This window comes from Fukomys damarensis, unplaced genomic scaffold (assembly GCF_012274545.1).
Source record: "Fukomys damarensis isolate Sample0158 unplaced genomic scaffold, DMR_v1.0_HiC HiC_scaffold_13, whole genome shotgun sequence".
Lineage (NCBI taxonomy): Eukaryota > Metazoa > Chordata > Mammalia > Rodentia > Bathyergidae > Fukomys > Fukomys damarensis.
The window spans coordinates 37,103,599-37,118,886 of record NW_022900925.1 but is presented as its reverse complement, the minus strand read 5'-3'; the positions used below and the strand labels follow the sequence as shown (position 1 = coordinate 37,118,886).

Here is a 15,288-nt window from a genome sequence, read left to right as displayed (position 1 = left end):
GAGGCAGTTCCGGCGGTGGCCACGGGGGTAGCTTCGGAGGCGGCAGCTCCGGCGGTGGCCACAGTGGCGGAGGCCAGGCAGGAAGTGGAAGCTTCAAGCCCTCCTCCAACTCCTCCTCCGTTTCCACTGGCGAATCATCTAAGGGACCAAGGTCAGGAGAAACTAGCTGGGGTAATCAGAATCAGTTTTAACTTCTCTGGCGGTGTTGTTGCCTTTTAACCTCTGGAGCGGCTTTAAAAATGAAAATCTAGATGGTTTTCATTTGTACCTTTAAACCATCTGTACTCTGATACCAGTTGTGAACGAAAAATAGCCTGGTCTAAATGCTACTCACAGCGTCAATATTGTTTGGATAAAATTTTTTTTAAAAAAAACCAAAAAAGTTGAGTTTCTTCTTTTTAAAACATGTAATATATTTTTCAATTCGCAAAATCCCTAAAAGTGGCTTAATCTAAACTTGTTTTCCTTATTCACACAGATACTAACAAAACCAGACTGATCAAGACAATTATTGAAGAGGTGACACCTGATGGTAGAGTGCTTTCGTCTATGGTTGAATCAGAAACCAAGAAACTCTACTATTGAGCTGCATGGAGAGCAATGCCTCTCTTTCCGCAGACCATTATATACAGATGCATGAAAAATGAAATGGCCAAAAAAAAAACCTCGTGTCTTAATGGTCAGTGAAAACAGGTTCACCCCCTGAAAATAAGGTGTCTCAAAGGTGTTTTGTCATTTCTGTATTTCCTCTTTTCACTTTACCAGAAAGTGTTCTTTCATGGAAAAAAAAAAAAAAAAAAGGAAAACTTTCTGTTCTCATTTACTAATGAATTTCAATAAACTTTTCTTACTGATGCAAACTATATAAATTTGTCAGAATTTTTCTTATTGTGGATTGGCTCAGGCCAATATGAGAAATTTCACTTTAAAAAAATGTCCAAATCCCCAATCTTATACCTTATGGAAGATTATGGTATATGAGAACCCTCCCCCAAGCTCTCTGGCTTTAAATTATCTTAATCCTGAAATTTTTGAAATATCTCAAACAAGATCTCAAAAAATAAAATTGGGAATTTTCTGCATTTTTTGATTACTGGATTTCTCATATTTGCCTGCCCTTATTTTTCCCCAGTTATTCTATTACTTCTTCCAAAATGTCATGCTGCTTCAGAGATAATCTTTCAACACTAACTCCGTAAAGTTGTATCATAGTCAACAAAATGTTTGGTGTGTGTCAGGCCGTGCCCTGTGACCAAGAGATATTGCTAGGTCTCTGCTTTCCTCCAACTTTTCCCAGTGGTCAAAACTAAAGGCCTCGTATTTTCCGGGTCAACCTAGTCACATCCCTCAGCCCATAAGAGTCGCACTGACATTCTTAGTATTCTTACTGTGCTAGGGAGCTCTCTGAGTGTAATGAGGGAGGGCACAGGTGCTGTGTGCCCTTAAGATTGGGTTCCGTTGTGGTTTCCTGGGTTAACCATGTCCACCTCGTAGCGGCTTTTCTCAGTACCCTTCTTGATCTGAGTTTCAGTTTTTCCCAGAATCAGCCCTGATTCCCATACCGTTTGGTTGGGACTCCCTCTACTGGATGTACCCTATGCTCTAAACTTAATTACAGGAGCCATATTTCAAAGGGGATGGACTTCCCTCCAGTCAAGTTTCCCTAACCAACTTAGCACCAAAAACTACCATAGCCAGAGATTCTCCGTTTCAGCTCATGTGCCTCTTCGTGTGTGCATAGTTACTTGCACTGGCCAGCCTTCTTGGGACCAGTCTTCTCTGGTCCACTGAAGTCCCCGTGTTCCACATTGTAAAGCCCTGAATCAACTACCATGGGCTGTGGACTCCGCTCCTATTGTGTGTATGGTGTTACAGTGGCTGCTGTTCAACGTCTTCCCAGTTATCCAATACGGTTGCCCAAGTCCCAGGAAGGTATTGCACAGTTCATAATCTGAGATCGCCACTCTCCTTATGTTAAAGAAATCGAACTTTTCATATTCAGTAATGCTGATTTGAGACAAATACAGATGTGCTACGGGATAGCTGTACTTGCTATTAAACTTTGCCTCTTCTATTTATTCTGCATGCCTCACCCTAGCCAGGATCTCCTCTGCTCAGAATTCTTTATCTGACTAAAATTCATCTGACGAGTTCAAGGGCATCATCCCAAGCCAAAGAATCCAAATTTAAAGGCTACATACGCTATCCTGTTTCCATGACACTCCAGAAAAGATCTGTTTGGAGGGCTAGGAAACATCAGAGGTTGCCACAGGGAAAGGAGGGGAAGGGAGGACAAAACTATAGCAAAGAGACACAAAAGAACCTTGAATGCTGTAAATATTCTCTGTCTTGTTTCTAGTGGTCATTGCACAACTGAATTTGTCCAAATTAATAGGGCTGTATATTACAAAAGAGTAAATTGTACTTTATGTACATTAAACCTCAATAAATATTTTTAAATGTGAAAATAAAAAAATGATGACTAAACACTTAGCCTTTTCTTTTCCGGTGTGTAAAATGTCATCCATTTCTACTGTGCTTTTCGCTCCAAAAAGATAAAACTTGTCCTCTAAAGACTATATAGCATGAAAATTTCTTTATAAAAAAGAACACAATCTGTGTAGTACTGGGATCAAACCCAGGGCCTCATACATGCTAGGCAAGTGCTTTACCGCTGAGCTACACCCCCCAACCCTTGTAATGATTTTTTTAATCATAATATTTCATTAATCGTCTTCTTAATCTACAGAGCCTAGGATTAAAGTTGAACCATAGTCTGTCTCTAATCACACAAGTTTATATTTGTGTGCCCTGTTATTAAAAAGAAAAGATAAAAGACATAACACAATTATTTGTTTGTTTGTTTTCAAGAAAGCTCTTCCTCCTGGTTCTCCTGGAATTTTATTTTAATAGTGGGTTTAGAAATGTGGATGAGTGACATTTGGACAGGTTGCTTACTGTGGGAAAAGAGAGAGGGAGTTGGCAGATAATTGCTACTTGACAGGAAGCCAAAAGAAACAGAAAGACTCATAGCAGGTGTCTCCTCCCATTTCGACACAACCCTCACCTTTCCCTTTCCCCTGCCAAGGTCTTTCTCCAACCGCAAGTGCATCTTCCAAATCATCCCCTTGGGAAAGGAACAAAATAGCACTCTCACTACTGCTGGCCGCCCGATTTTCTTTCACCTACTTCTCCCTCGATGCATCCATTGTCTTTCTGCCTCTTTTAAACAACTGGAATTGGTGTGAGCCCAATGTCTGTCATGAAACTTGGCTCTCAGTATGCATCAGAAGTTGATCACTGGTCCTTCAGCAGGCCCATGGGGATAAAATGAGGCAGAATTGGCCGACTTCAAAGAGCAAGGCTGTAAGTAGTAGCAACAACTTCTCAGATCACAGAGTAGAAAGGACCACACAGAAATATGCCCAGTTTGCCATGACGACTTTTAAGGCCAATGCTTCTTACGCAGCTGAGATTCTCCCGGACGACCTATGCTTTCTGAAAGTCACCTCGCCTGGTTTTTCTTTATGTTTCTTTCTCCTTGTCAGTAGAGTTGATTATCCTCTTGAAAACTGTTGATAAAAGCCAAGATCACGTCTCAGTGGAAGTGCCACGCTTTCTATTTACTCATTGGAGGAAATTGTTAAGATGGAAGCGATGAAATACTGTAACCCAGTGGAATTTCCGCTCTGTTCTAATTAGGAAAAAAGCACATAGACGGCTACGAGCCCCTACTGCATGTAAGTATGTTTTTGAATAGTGTCTATTCAGTTATCCCCTGTACTGTGTTACACTGCGAGGGCGTACAAAGGGAGTCTTCATCCGTGTGACTAATGATATAGAACAACTGCACTCTGCCTGTGCACACAGACCTTTACAACTCTCCCAACACTTACACCTCGGGATCGGAACAGACTTGGGACATGTGCACAAATCAGAACCTCTTGATGAGTTTCCCAAAACCTCACGGAGGGCAAGAGACATCCTGAACCCAGGGGTTCTGATCTCAAGCCTAGAGCTCTTTTCTTTATAGCAGTGGTTGCTAGGCATTTTTACTACAGGTGACTAATCTGTAGAAATATTTTAAGCAGGCACACCTAAGATGTATAGACCTATTTTAAGTGATTTGTAATATACGCATGAGTCTCTACTATCTGACATTTCCATGCACAATATATATTTAGCTCGATGAAATGGAAAATTCAGCTACAGCCATGCCAAAAAAAAAAAAAAAAATCCTCGTGTTTTTACACAAACTAGTTTCCAAACAGATAATTAACAAGTTCTTGCGCTCACCAGTGTCCTACAAGAAATTCAAAAGTCCCGGGAGCATGTGACGAGTTTTTGTACAGGACTGCAGTGTGCAGCCGTGGACACCCGGCACACGCCCGCAGCTCCCAAGTGCCCCAGAAGTTCCCCCTCACAGAGATGGAGGGCTTAGCTTTCATTCCTTGCATACCAAGGATCCCCCTAAAAACAATGCAACACAAAACAAGCTTGTGTTGGCCCTGAGCAGCTGGGGAGCCCTCGACCCCTTACAGCCCTTTTATGAACTAGTCTGTGAGCTCGGCCAACTGAGAAATGTCTCTGCACATCCCAGTGTAAACCGGAACTGTGCAGTTTTCAACATGCAAATGGCTAAGACTCAGTGAACCGCGGTTGAGCGGATGACAGATGAGGGAGTCACACCCAGGGGAGCAAAGGCCCTCAGTACCTTCCAGGAGTGTTGAGAGCTGAAAGAAGAGAAACAGCGTCCACAGCATTCCAGGTCTCTCATGGGCTAGGAATTCTGCTAGCTCTGCGTCCTTGGTACTTCTCTGATGGGGACAATATCCAAACTCTGATTTAAAACATCCCCACCCTTACAGAAGAGCCCCCCACCTTCTGAAAGTAGCTAGTTTGAGACACTGGGTGGGAAGGAGGGAGGACGTATGTGAATGAGAACCTGGGTCATCCCTCCAGTGCCTTCCAGGGCTTTCCCGGGGCTGCTCTCTTTCCTTATTTCTCTGGCACCAAGAGAAAAGGTAAAGTCTGGGGTGCACAGCTCGGGAAAGGAGCTCAGTAAAAGTTGCAAACGTTGTTGCAAAGAGCCTCTCCCGCCCAGCAAGAGAGAAAAGAGCAGGCGAAACAGCTGTGTCCGAGAAAGGACAGAGCTCGGGAACCATGGACAGCGCGGTGGAACCGCAGGAAATTCACCTCAAAGTAACCAATCCTGGAATCCTGCAGGGAGGAGGGAAAAGTTCAGGGCCCCTGAGCGTTTAACTCAGTGGGTCAAATTCATTCAGTCACTCACTCAGTTATTTGACAATCACCGCTGAGCATCAGGCAGCATGCTAGGCCCCGGAAGGAGCCACCCCTGCATCTGTGCCATGGCAGATGTGTGTGTCCAGGGTCCAGGGTCACGAACAAGGCACTGTGGCTTCCAAATCGGAAAGGTGCTCCGGGGAAGGGTTACCCCCAGAGGTGGCCCTCAAACTGAGCCTGGGGGGATGTGGACACTGAATCACCAAGGTGGGAAGTAAATTCCAGAACCAGGCATGGTTACAAATGCAGCCCACAGGCACCGACTTCATGCCTGGGATTCACCCAGTGAGATCCCAGCAGTCTTTGTTTGATTAGCTGAGCCACATCAGTAAAGCCCTCCGTCAGGTAAGGCAGCGTGTGGCCGGGATCTGCAGATCGGGATGCGAACTTCCTCAGGGGCCCCCAGGAGCCTCCATTCTCAGGAGCAGTGGAGACTTCTCCATAACTCTCCCAGTGCCACCCTCTTCCGCCGACACCATCACTGCCCTGACGCCTGTCCCCTCCCTGTGCCGTCTTCTCCTCCGGCCTTGCGAGCTCTCTCCCAGGGCCTTCCCAGAGCCTCCCCTAAAAGTTCCACAACCTTCTCTTCCCTAATTTCCAACACAATTTATAAGGTTACAGTTATTTCCTGAGGGACCGTCTTCCGGATCAACAGGGAGTCCCCAAGATTTGAGAAGCCATCTGTCCTCCTCCCAGTCGCTTGCTACCAGCACAATGCCTGGCACTTAATAGGTGATCATTAAATGTTCCTTGAGTGCATAACGAACCTCTCTCTTCCCAAATCCAGGCTTCCTAGTAAGGACCAAATAAGGAAACCCCTCTGGACGCTGCCAAGCTTCCTTCTGCCAGTGAAAGGCACTTTTGTCTTCATATTCATCGTGCTCTCGACCTTCAAAATACAAATGCTGGCCTTGCTTTCTATCCTAGCCTGTCCCACGTGAGGGCACTCAGGGCCCGGGCTGAGATCCAAGCCAAGCCCTTGAGCTGCCTTTATTCGCGGGTGAGCACTGCCCCCTGGTGGAAATAGGGTGGAGGACATGTACGGTGGAAAAGTTTTTATTTCGCTGCCGGGGCATAGTATCTTCGAATGAGTGTACGCTGCGCGAATGCTAACCCTAACAAATCACACACCGCCTCTCCCTGGTGAGGACCCTTAAAATCTCTTCTCTTAGCAAGTTTCAAGTATAAAAATCTTCGTTCCCCTTTTTGTTGTAAAAGGTTCCTTTGGAAACATTCACTTACCTATGGAAATACAGGCACGTTGCACAATTAGGGGTCTAATTATTTAATAATTAATAACAAGTGACTAGAATGAATAATTAGTACTGAATAAGGATGAGTAGTGACAATAACACCTTAAGAGGGAGGACCTGGTGGAAGACTGTTCGTTCAGTAGGTGCGTTGCCCAGGGAAAGGATCAATGTCACTTTTGCTTTTGGGACCCCAGTTAGTTGTTGAAAAAATGGGCTGCTTTAAAGCAAGGCCACTGCACGCACCTGCCCCTTCCCACTTCTCTGCCATGCTGTGAAGCAACTGAGGGACCCTCTCCAAGGCCAGCCGGGTGGAGCTGCCCAGTTCTGGGCCTTCAGCTTCCGGCACTGTCAGCTAAGTCAACCGATTTTCTTTGTAAGAAACCCAGCATCGAGTATTTTATCATAGCAACAGTAAATGCCCCAATACAGCGATCGAGCCTGCCTGCCTTTATCCGTCTCCTCCTCACATGTATGCCTGTTACAGTGATGACTCAGATTTACCTCAGACTGTTCGCCCCTCTGCTGTCACTTTCCCCTCTCTATATGTACACAATCAATCTGTGGTTGTCTCTCAGGAGTGCCAGGAACTTCCCTTGCACGTTTTCTTTCTTTTATTCCCAGGTCTACATCAGCCCAGCCACCATCCTCTCCCTTCCTGCACCAGGGTTACCTCCAAACGCTCAGGTGGATGTCAGTGCAAATGACAGCTGCACCTCCTCAACAGTCCTCCACGCGGTGCTGGGCTGAGGTTTTCCCGGTGTGAGCATTCTGAGCCTCGCTCCTCCTACCAGGCATCTCCATCCGGGACACCCCGCCAACTCCGAGCTCCACCTGGTCCAAAATGGAGGCCCTTGTCTGCCTGCCCCTCCCTCAGTTAATATCATGAATTCGCAGCATCTGAAATCAATCACCAAAGCATCATCGGCAACTTGTCCTTCCTCCCCAGGGTCCGTCAACGCCTACGTCCTCCCTATACCACCTCTCTGTGGTCACTTCCTCTGTCCCCTCTCCCAGACTGTTTGTCTGACGTTCTTATTGGACTTCTTGTAACCCGATGATGTTGTTCTCCGCTTTTCACCTCGTGCTGTGTTCATTCCTATCTCTTTGGACTTACTACCTGGTCCAGCCCCTGGCCGGATCGGAAAAGAGATTCCTTGAAGACTTTAATCACATCCTTTCACTGCTGCATTTGTTTAGCGCCAGATCTTTCATTTTTCCTATTTAGCATAGACAAAGCAGCTATGAGTTTTAAGTGAAATTACAAGGCGATATCTGAGTCATTATCCAAGATAAGAAGTAGATGGTGTGATCGCAGTAAGCACAGAGAGGTTACCAGGAATATATATATATTTTTAATAGCAATTTTTTTACTTTCATGGAATAAAATACTGTTTCTGTAGTTAATAATCTTTTATGTAACTCAGCAGTGACTGAGACCCTACGTAGCAGATGGCAGCCTATCACAACCTCCCCTTTTGACACTTGATAATACTCTCACTCCAGATGAAAGTAAAGGGTTACTCACTCAAAATTACAAGTTAAATTAATGAACTTACCATAGAACAAGCCCTGTTTTATGTAAGATAACAAATAACCCGACGCGATACCCAGGGATGATAGACATTAATTATTTTTAAATCCCCCAATTATATATAATTTCATGCTAATCTCAATGATGCCATTTTTTCTCTCTTGGCAACCTCCAACTCACCAAGAATCCCACCCAGTGTGTATAAAATCAGCAAAGCTTGTCCGGCAACGAGAAGGTGACCATGCAGAACCTCAACGACCGCCTGGCCTCCTACCTGGACAAAGTGCGCGCCCTGGAGGAGGCCAACGCCGACCTGGAGGTGAAGATCAAGGGCTGGTACGAGACATACGGCCCTGGATCTTGCCGTGGACTCAGTCGTGACTACAGTGGCTTTCACCTAACAATCGAGGATCTCAAAGCAAAGGTGAGAAATGACAAACTTGGAAATCACAAACTATGCGAAGTACTAAAGCTAAAACACAGCCCGGAAAAGGTGTAGGACCACAACAGGAAATGCCTCGTGAGTGTTATCTGTAATTGGTACTTATGATCTGTTTTACTAAATAATTCTTCCCATTACTCAAAACAGGCACTTTGATTCATGACTCAATGTAATTAACACACAATCTGTTCCATTGTTTATTTTGAAATATATTAATACATAAGAAAGTATTATATTTGAAGTTACATGACTATATGAGAATAAATAAAGCCATTTCTTGTTTTGTCTTTGAGACAAGTCCAAGCTGGCCTCGAACTCACTGTAATCCTCTTGCCTCAGCCTCTTGAGATCGGGGAGTTTCAGACATGCACCACCGTGCCCAGCTTTCGAACCACTTAATTATTTAAAAAGTAAATTTTAAACATTTTGGTTATGACAGAAGGAAGTGAATTTTTATGCAACTCTTAATTGTGTACCATTTTAAAATCCAGAAAGAATAAGTAATAATGGAAAACTTCTTCGTGGTGGTCTCCCTTTGGATCCTCTAGATTACCTCATCGACTGCTGCTAACACTAATGTCACTCTGCAGATTGACAACGCCAGACTGGCTGCTGCTGATTTCCGGCTAAAGTAAGACAATGGAAATAACTATGCCCTAAGAAGGGCTTTTATTTGTTGAACAAAATGTTGCTTCCATCCCAAGAAGAATAAACTACAATTTAAAAGATTGAAGGAAGCAAAGAATTTGGGTAGTAATACTACAATCAGCTAGCTATATTCACACTGTATATTTTCTTATTACTTTTCTTGTTTTGTTTTTGTAAGGGGGCTCGAACTCAGAACCTTGCGCTTGCCAGGCAGGCAGCCACACCACTGAGCTAAATAACCGGCCCTACATTTTAGAACAAATAGCAGTGCATCCCTCTGCCTGCTAGACCAATGTCCAACTCCAAGTAGATGAACAGTAACAATTGTCAACTCAGTCAAAATTGTTACCTACAAGTTGTGTATTTGTATCTCCTTGGGAGTTGTGGTTGGAATTTCTGTGATTAAATAACTGGGTATTATCCTGCACAGAACTGGGAAGACAGGGGGAGGGTCTTTCTCTGTGTATTGAAGAGTCCAGTTCCATCTCTGGCATTCTCAGCTGAGATGCCCTTGGCTCGCTGTTGAAGTGCTCTAATTTGCTCTGAAATTCACTGGCTCCAGGTATGAAAATGAGCTCAGCCTCCACCAAAACGTGGAGGCCGACATCAACGGGCTCCGGCGTGTGCTGGACGAGCTGACCCTGTGCAGGACGGACCGGGAGCTGCAGTACGAGTCCCTGAGCGAGGAGGCGACCTATCTCAAGAAGAACCACGAAGAGGTAGGAGAAGCTGCGCTTCTGGCCAAGGAAATGCAAGGATCCTGTGCCCTGCCGCTACGGGGAGGACACGGGGTACAGTAGCAATTCACAGCTCCTGTCCAGGGAGACAAGAAAGAATTCCCTTTCTCCCTACTCTGATTTCTAGTCCTGTCCTCCGGGGTAGTAAACAGTAACGATCTGATCTGCATACAGCTTCCATTGTATAACTTCTGCGTTAGCACAACCACTAGATTATGTATTTCATCCATAGAAGCCCATCTTGAGGCCAGCGGTCTCACACGAGACCTTTCTGAGTAGGAAGAGGAGGCGATGCTCTTCCCCCGGCTTGGGGCTCCATGTTTAGTTCAATGTTTATCACTGCACCATTATAAACCCACTGCACTGCACTCAATAGGAAGCTTCAAGCCCCTCCAAATATCTATTTCCAGTTAGATAGATAGAGCTAAACGTATTCGTAAAAGCCCAAAAACAAGAGATAGCAAATTTTTAGAGACCACCCTAAGACAAAAAGCATTACTGGTTCAATAATGACAGCAACATCAAGTCTACGTGCTCCCAGTATTAAGGGAAAAAGAGCAGGAAAATTAGAAAAAAGGAGAGGGAAGGGGCACAGAGTGGAGTTCCAGAGGAGTTGGATCAGCAGAGAGAGAGTTATCAGGGCGGCAAAGGCAGGCCATGCACCACAGAGAGGGACTTCACAGAGAGGATCCAGGGCATGCTGGAGGCTGAGGCAGGAGGATCACGAGATCCAGCCCAGCCTGGGCAACGGAGTGACTTAGAGAGACCTTATCTCAAGGTCAAAAAGAATGAGAGGATGGGGGGGTAGCTCAGTTCAAAGGTCCTGAGTTCAATCCCCAGTGTGGAAAGGAGAGTGAAGGAAGAAAAGAAGGGAGCAGGGAGAAATAGGACAAGTCAAGCCCTGCGATGAGAAGAAATGATGAGCACAGCAGGCCGGCCGGCCAGGGACACTCAGGGAAGGGGGTCACAGCAGGAGTCACTGTCCCCGTGAAGACACCCCAGCTGCAAGAGGCGGCTGTTGGATGCCCTGCGTGTAGAAGCAAAAGGCTGTCCACGCTCAGCACGCCCAAAGTCTCACATCACCCCAGCTCCAGGGATCCAGGCCCCCTGGGTAGCTCCAAGCCACCCAACCTCCAAGCTTTGACAGCAACAAGAACTTTGCTACACAGAACCCCAACATGTGAGAGCGAAAGTGGTTTCCAAGGGCAGTATGAGACTTTGGCCCTTCCGACCCTGGAAGGTCACGGAGGTTGGTGTCAGTACTTCCGCAGCAGCTGCAGCACCACGGGGGCTGCCCACAGAACCCACAGAACCCAGCCGGGACCTCGGTTTGCTCATTTGTGGAGAAATCCACTCCCTGAGCTCTGCTCCACGGGTGGCTGCCCTGGGGCAGAGCCTCACACAGAGGGCTCAGAGCAGAGGCCGTTATTGCAAACCCTCTCCCTCCGATCACACAACCTCCACCCCCCTGTGCCTCGGTTTCCCAATCTGTAAAACACCCTCACCTGGAGGAGATGTTGAAGGCTCGCATTTGGCCGTAATCACCGCTCCAGAAGCGACGCTGCCCCTTGACGTGTGCGGCGACAGCTGGGGTGGTTATTTGACTTTCTTTTTCCTCTGTTCTCACCAGTGTGACATTTAAGCAGTAATTATGTATAGAGCAACTCTCTGGTCTTTGTAACCCCCCTCCTCATAGAAAGAGTTAGAAGATTGTCTTGGGTCTCTGTGACTAGTTTTTGCAGAGGGGCCTCTGGGTTTTTTAAAGGAAGAAATGGCTGACTGAGTAGGGAACAGGTGTCCGTGAGGATGGAGTCAGCCGATTTTTAAAACGGGGAACATACGTTATACTCCGGAAACCCTGAAGCGAAACTAACCCCTCTGGAAGTCAGGCTGCGTGTGGACGTCACCAAGACCCACAAGTCACTCTCGCGTCCCCTGCAGGAAATGAAGGCGCTGCAGTGCGCGGCCGGGGGCAACGTGAACGTGGAGATGAACGCGGCCCCCGGCGTGGACCTCACGGTGCTGCTGAGCAACATGCGGGCCGAGTACGAGGCGCTGGCGGAGCAGAACCGCAGGGACGCCGAGGCCTGGTTCAGCGAGAAGGTACAGCCACTCAGGGCAGGGCGGACGGGGGTGCTCAGCTGCCCAGGTGCGGCCCAGGTGCAGAGGCAGTGCCAGCACCTAACCGGCCCACACCTTGCAGAGCGCCTCGCTGAAGCAGCAGCTGTCCCAGGACACCGGCGAGGCCACTCAGGCCAGGACTGAGCTGTCCGAGCTGAAGCGCACGCTGCAGACGCAGGAGATCGAGCTGAGGTCCCTCCTGGCCACGGTAGGGCGGCAGGGGCCGGTCCCCGTCCCAGCAGGCGCGGGGGACACCGTCCTCTGCCCTACGGGGCAGCTTTGCCACACACTTGGCAGAAAGGCAGCTTTGAGGAGCTGGGAACGGGGGGTAAAGAGAAGGCGGTGGGTAAAGACAATCCCGGTGCCACGTGGCCCGCCCCTCAGGGCAGTCCGGTCCTCCCAGCCCTCACCTCCTGCCGCCTTCCCCTAAATACTCCGCCACCCCGCACCCTCACCTAAGCACCTGCCAGCCGAGGCCAGGGTCCTGTGGCCTGTGAGGTCTGCTATTTTATAGCTGCCTGTATGCAATCCTAGAATGAAATCGATTACTGAACAGATTTAGCAACACAAAAGTATTCTAAAAGCATGATGTCCTACCTGCAATTTTTTAAAAAGGATTTATTCTCTAAATACTTAGCCCCAACAGCCCTAAGAAATGTCAGACGATGGTCTCAGATCTTCTTTTAATAAATGTTCCCTTTTAACTGACATAAGATGAGGAGTCGCTGTAGCAAAAAGAAAAGATAATTACTAGTATTGGAAGTAACAACTTCCAGGTACATTCAATATACGATAAAGGAAAGAGGGGAATGACCTTCATTAAGTGAGGTTTGCTGGAGCTGGGAAATTAGCTCAGTTGTTCTGGTGTCTGCCTCGCTAAGTGCAAGGACCCGAGTTTGATCCCCTTAAAAAGTAAGGCTCGTGTGCCAAGACAGATTACAGACTTTGGAAGTAGAAGACAAGATCCTCATCAGAGCTGTGCCGAAATGCTTTCCCATACTGCATGAGGTTATCTCTAGTTTTGAAAACACAGCCCTGTTTTATGTTTGTTGGTTTGGTTTGGTGGTGGTACCGGGAATCGAACTCAGGACCTTGCACTTGCGAGGCAGGCACGGTGCCACTGAGTCACATCCCCGGCCCAAACCCTGGTAGGTGTGGGTTCAGTCTTACAGGCATTAGTCAGAGCCTTTGGTGGGTGACAGAAAACCAAAGACGGCTTCGGAAAGGAAGCTGTAGCACAGCGGCCAGGTAATTGGGTGAGGGCCGTGGCAGAGTGAAATTGAAAATGCAACAGGCAGCTCAGAAATAAATAGGCAATCTTTGAAAATGTTTTCTCATATTAATTTCTTACAGTGTTACTCCCCCCTACTCCCCAAAAAAGAGCTTTCATTCCAGGTTGGTGCTAATTGGAAATATTACTGAAATATGAGGGATGTGCATGGGGACCGTGGAAAGTCTTGTGGGAAAGGGGTCGTTTATCCCTTGTCGGGTCCCCAAGCGGACAGCGTCAGCCTCTGCCGCCCTTTCACGGCAAGGAACTCCACACGTTTCCCAAACTTGCCCTCAGAGTAGCACTGCCTCGGCTCCAGAGGCCTCGGTGGGTCCCTTACGAGGCATCTCACTGTCCCCAGAAACACTCGCTGGAGTGTTCCCTGAGCGAGACCGAGGGCCACTACTGCTCGCAGCTGGCCCAGATCCAGGCGCAGATCGGGGCCCTGGAGGAGCAGCTGCACCAGGTCAGGACGGAGACCGAGGGCCAGAAACTGGAGTACGAGCAGCTGCTGAACGTCAAGGTGCACCTGGAGAAGGAAATCGAGACTTACTGCCGCCTCATAGACGGGGATGAGGGGTGAGTGACCGCGCCAAGGCCACGCCCGCACCCTCCTGACCTTTCTGTTTCACTCCCACTGCACAAAACGCATCCCCCTCCGACCTCCAGGGTCGCGGAACCCTCCAGCGCCCCCGCCCCAGTCCCCCTTTGCTGTCCACGTGAAACCCTGTGGGTTTCCAGCTTCTCTCTGTCCCGGGCCCAGGGTTTCCCTATCCAGTTCATTCCTAATATCGCTGCTGCCCTGAAATAAATGTACTCTGTGCAGACCCCCAGCATGTATCTGGAGTTTCACGGAGATCTTAAGTTTTAAATATATGTATTTCTTAACTCTTAAATTCTTGGGTTCAAGACCATCAAATAGGAATAATATTTTAATGTCTTCTCCTTCAGTAACACTTAATCACCTCCAGTTCCTGCCACGAAGATCCCAGTATTTTCCTCCATAGTAAAGTAGGATGTTTTGGGCAGACAAATTTCACTTGAGCTCATCGACGCAGTGACTTTCTCTTAAGTGGTAGAAAACAGAGATGTAAACGATAAGCTTCTTTTTTCTTTACAGGTCATGCTCCAAATCAAAAGGCTTTGGGTCAGGAAACTCCGGGAATTCATCTAAAGGTAACAAAGTCTAGTTCCGTCCCTGTCGCAGAAAAAAACTCTTACCGTGATGGCAGTCCTATGTGGTGAGGGTCTGTGGCTCAGTAATTTTAACCAAAGTACTCGGAACCGCAAGTATTATTTTGAGTTTTATACGGCCATTCCAAATTGTCATTATAAATCCACATGACTCCCTCCCCCAAAACCTGCCTAATATATTACAACCAGGGGTGGAGTTCTTTATCACTTTGTCTCTCAGCTGAACAGATGTATTCCTGCGCATCTCACCTCTAGATTTTCCCAAGATCACACTGGTAAAGACAGTGCTCGAAGAGCTGGATCAGCGCAGCAAAGTTCTCTCATCCAGGATCCACTCCATTGAGGAAAAGACACCGAAAGTGACCACCATCATGAAGCAGAGGGTTCCCTTCTAGCTGCCATTTGGAGCCCAGCACACATGCATCATCCTAAATATCAGAATAAAAACACTCTCTAATCCCTGAAGATAAGTTTCTTAGCCAAAATACCTGCTTTCTCAGTCTCTTCTACAGGATGTCCGGTGTTTGTCACCAAATAAATTAAAAAGCTGATAAACACACAACTTGCATTCACTGGTGCCCAATAAATAATTAGTTTGGATTTGTTTTTTTCCTTAGGGAGACACTGTCGTTCCAATTCTAAATAACAGGCGATACCAACATGATGTTGAAATAGTAAACATTCTCTGGGCATAATCTTTAAGTCCCACGTGCCTGCACAGGCAAGTATGGGAAAGTTCAGAAAGTCTGTGATTTTCAGGGATGGAAAGAGGATCTGGGGGGGGAGAA

At 47.1% G+C, this 15,288-nt stretch overlaps 1 protein-coding gene across 1 annotated transcript; it reads left to right on the top strand.

Annotated features, from left to right (window-relative positions):
• The first annotated feature begins 5,163 nt into the window (after window positions 1–5,163).
• Window positions 5,164–14,942, top strand: LOC104855984 (keratin, type I cytoskeletal 28). The gene is made up of 11 exons (XM_010615078.1): window positions 5,164–5,202; window positions 7,179–7,292; window positions 8,300–8,512; window positions 9,079–9,161; window positions 9,741–9,897; window positions 11,857–12,018; window positions 12,119–12,244; window positions 13,390–13,431; window positions 13,668–13,885; window positions 14,427–14,482; window positions 14,756–14,942. The coding sequence occupies exons 1-11, from the start codon at window positions 5,164–5,166 to the stop codon at window positions 14,893–14,895; spliced, it is 1,350 nt and encodes a 449-aa protein (XP_010613380.1). The 3' UTR covers window positions 14,896–14,942.
• Window positions 14,943–15,288: the final 346 nt, after the last annotated feature.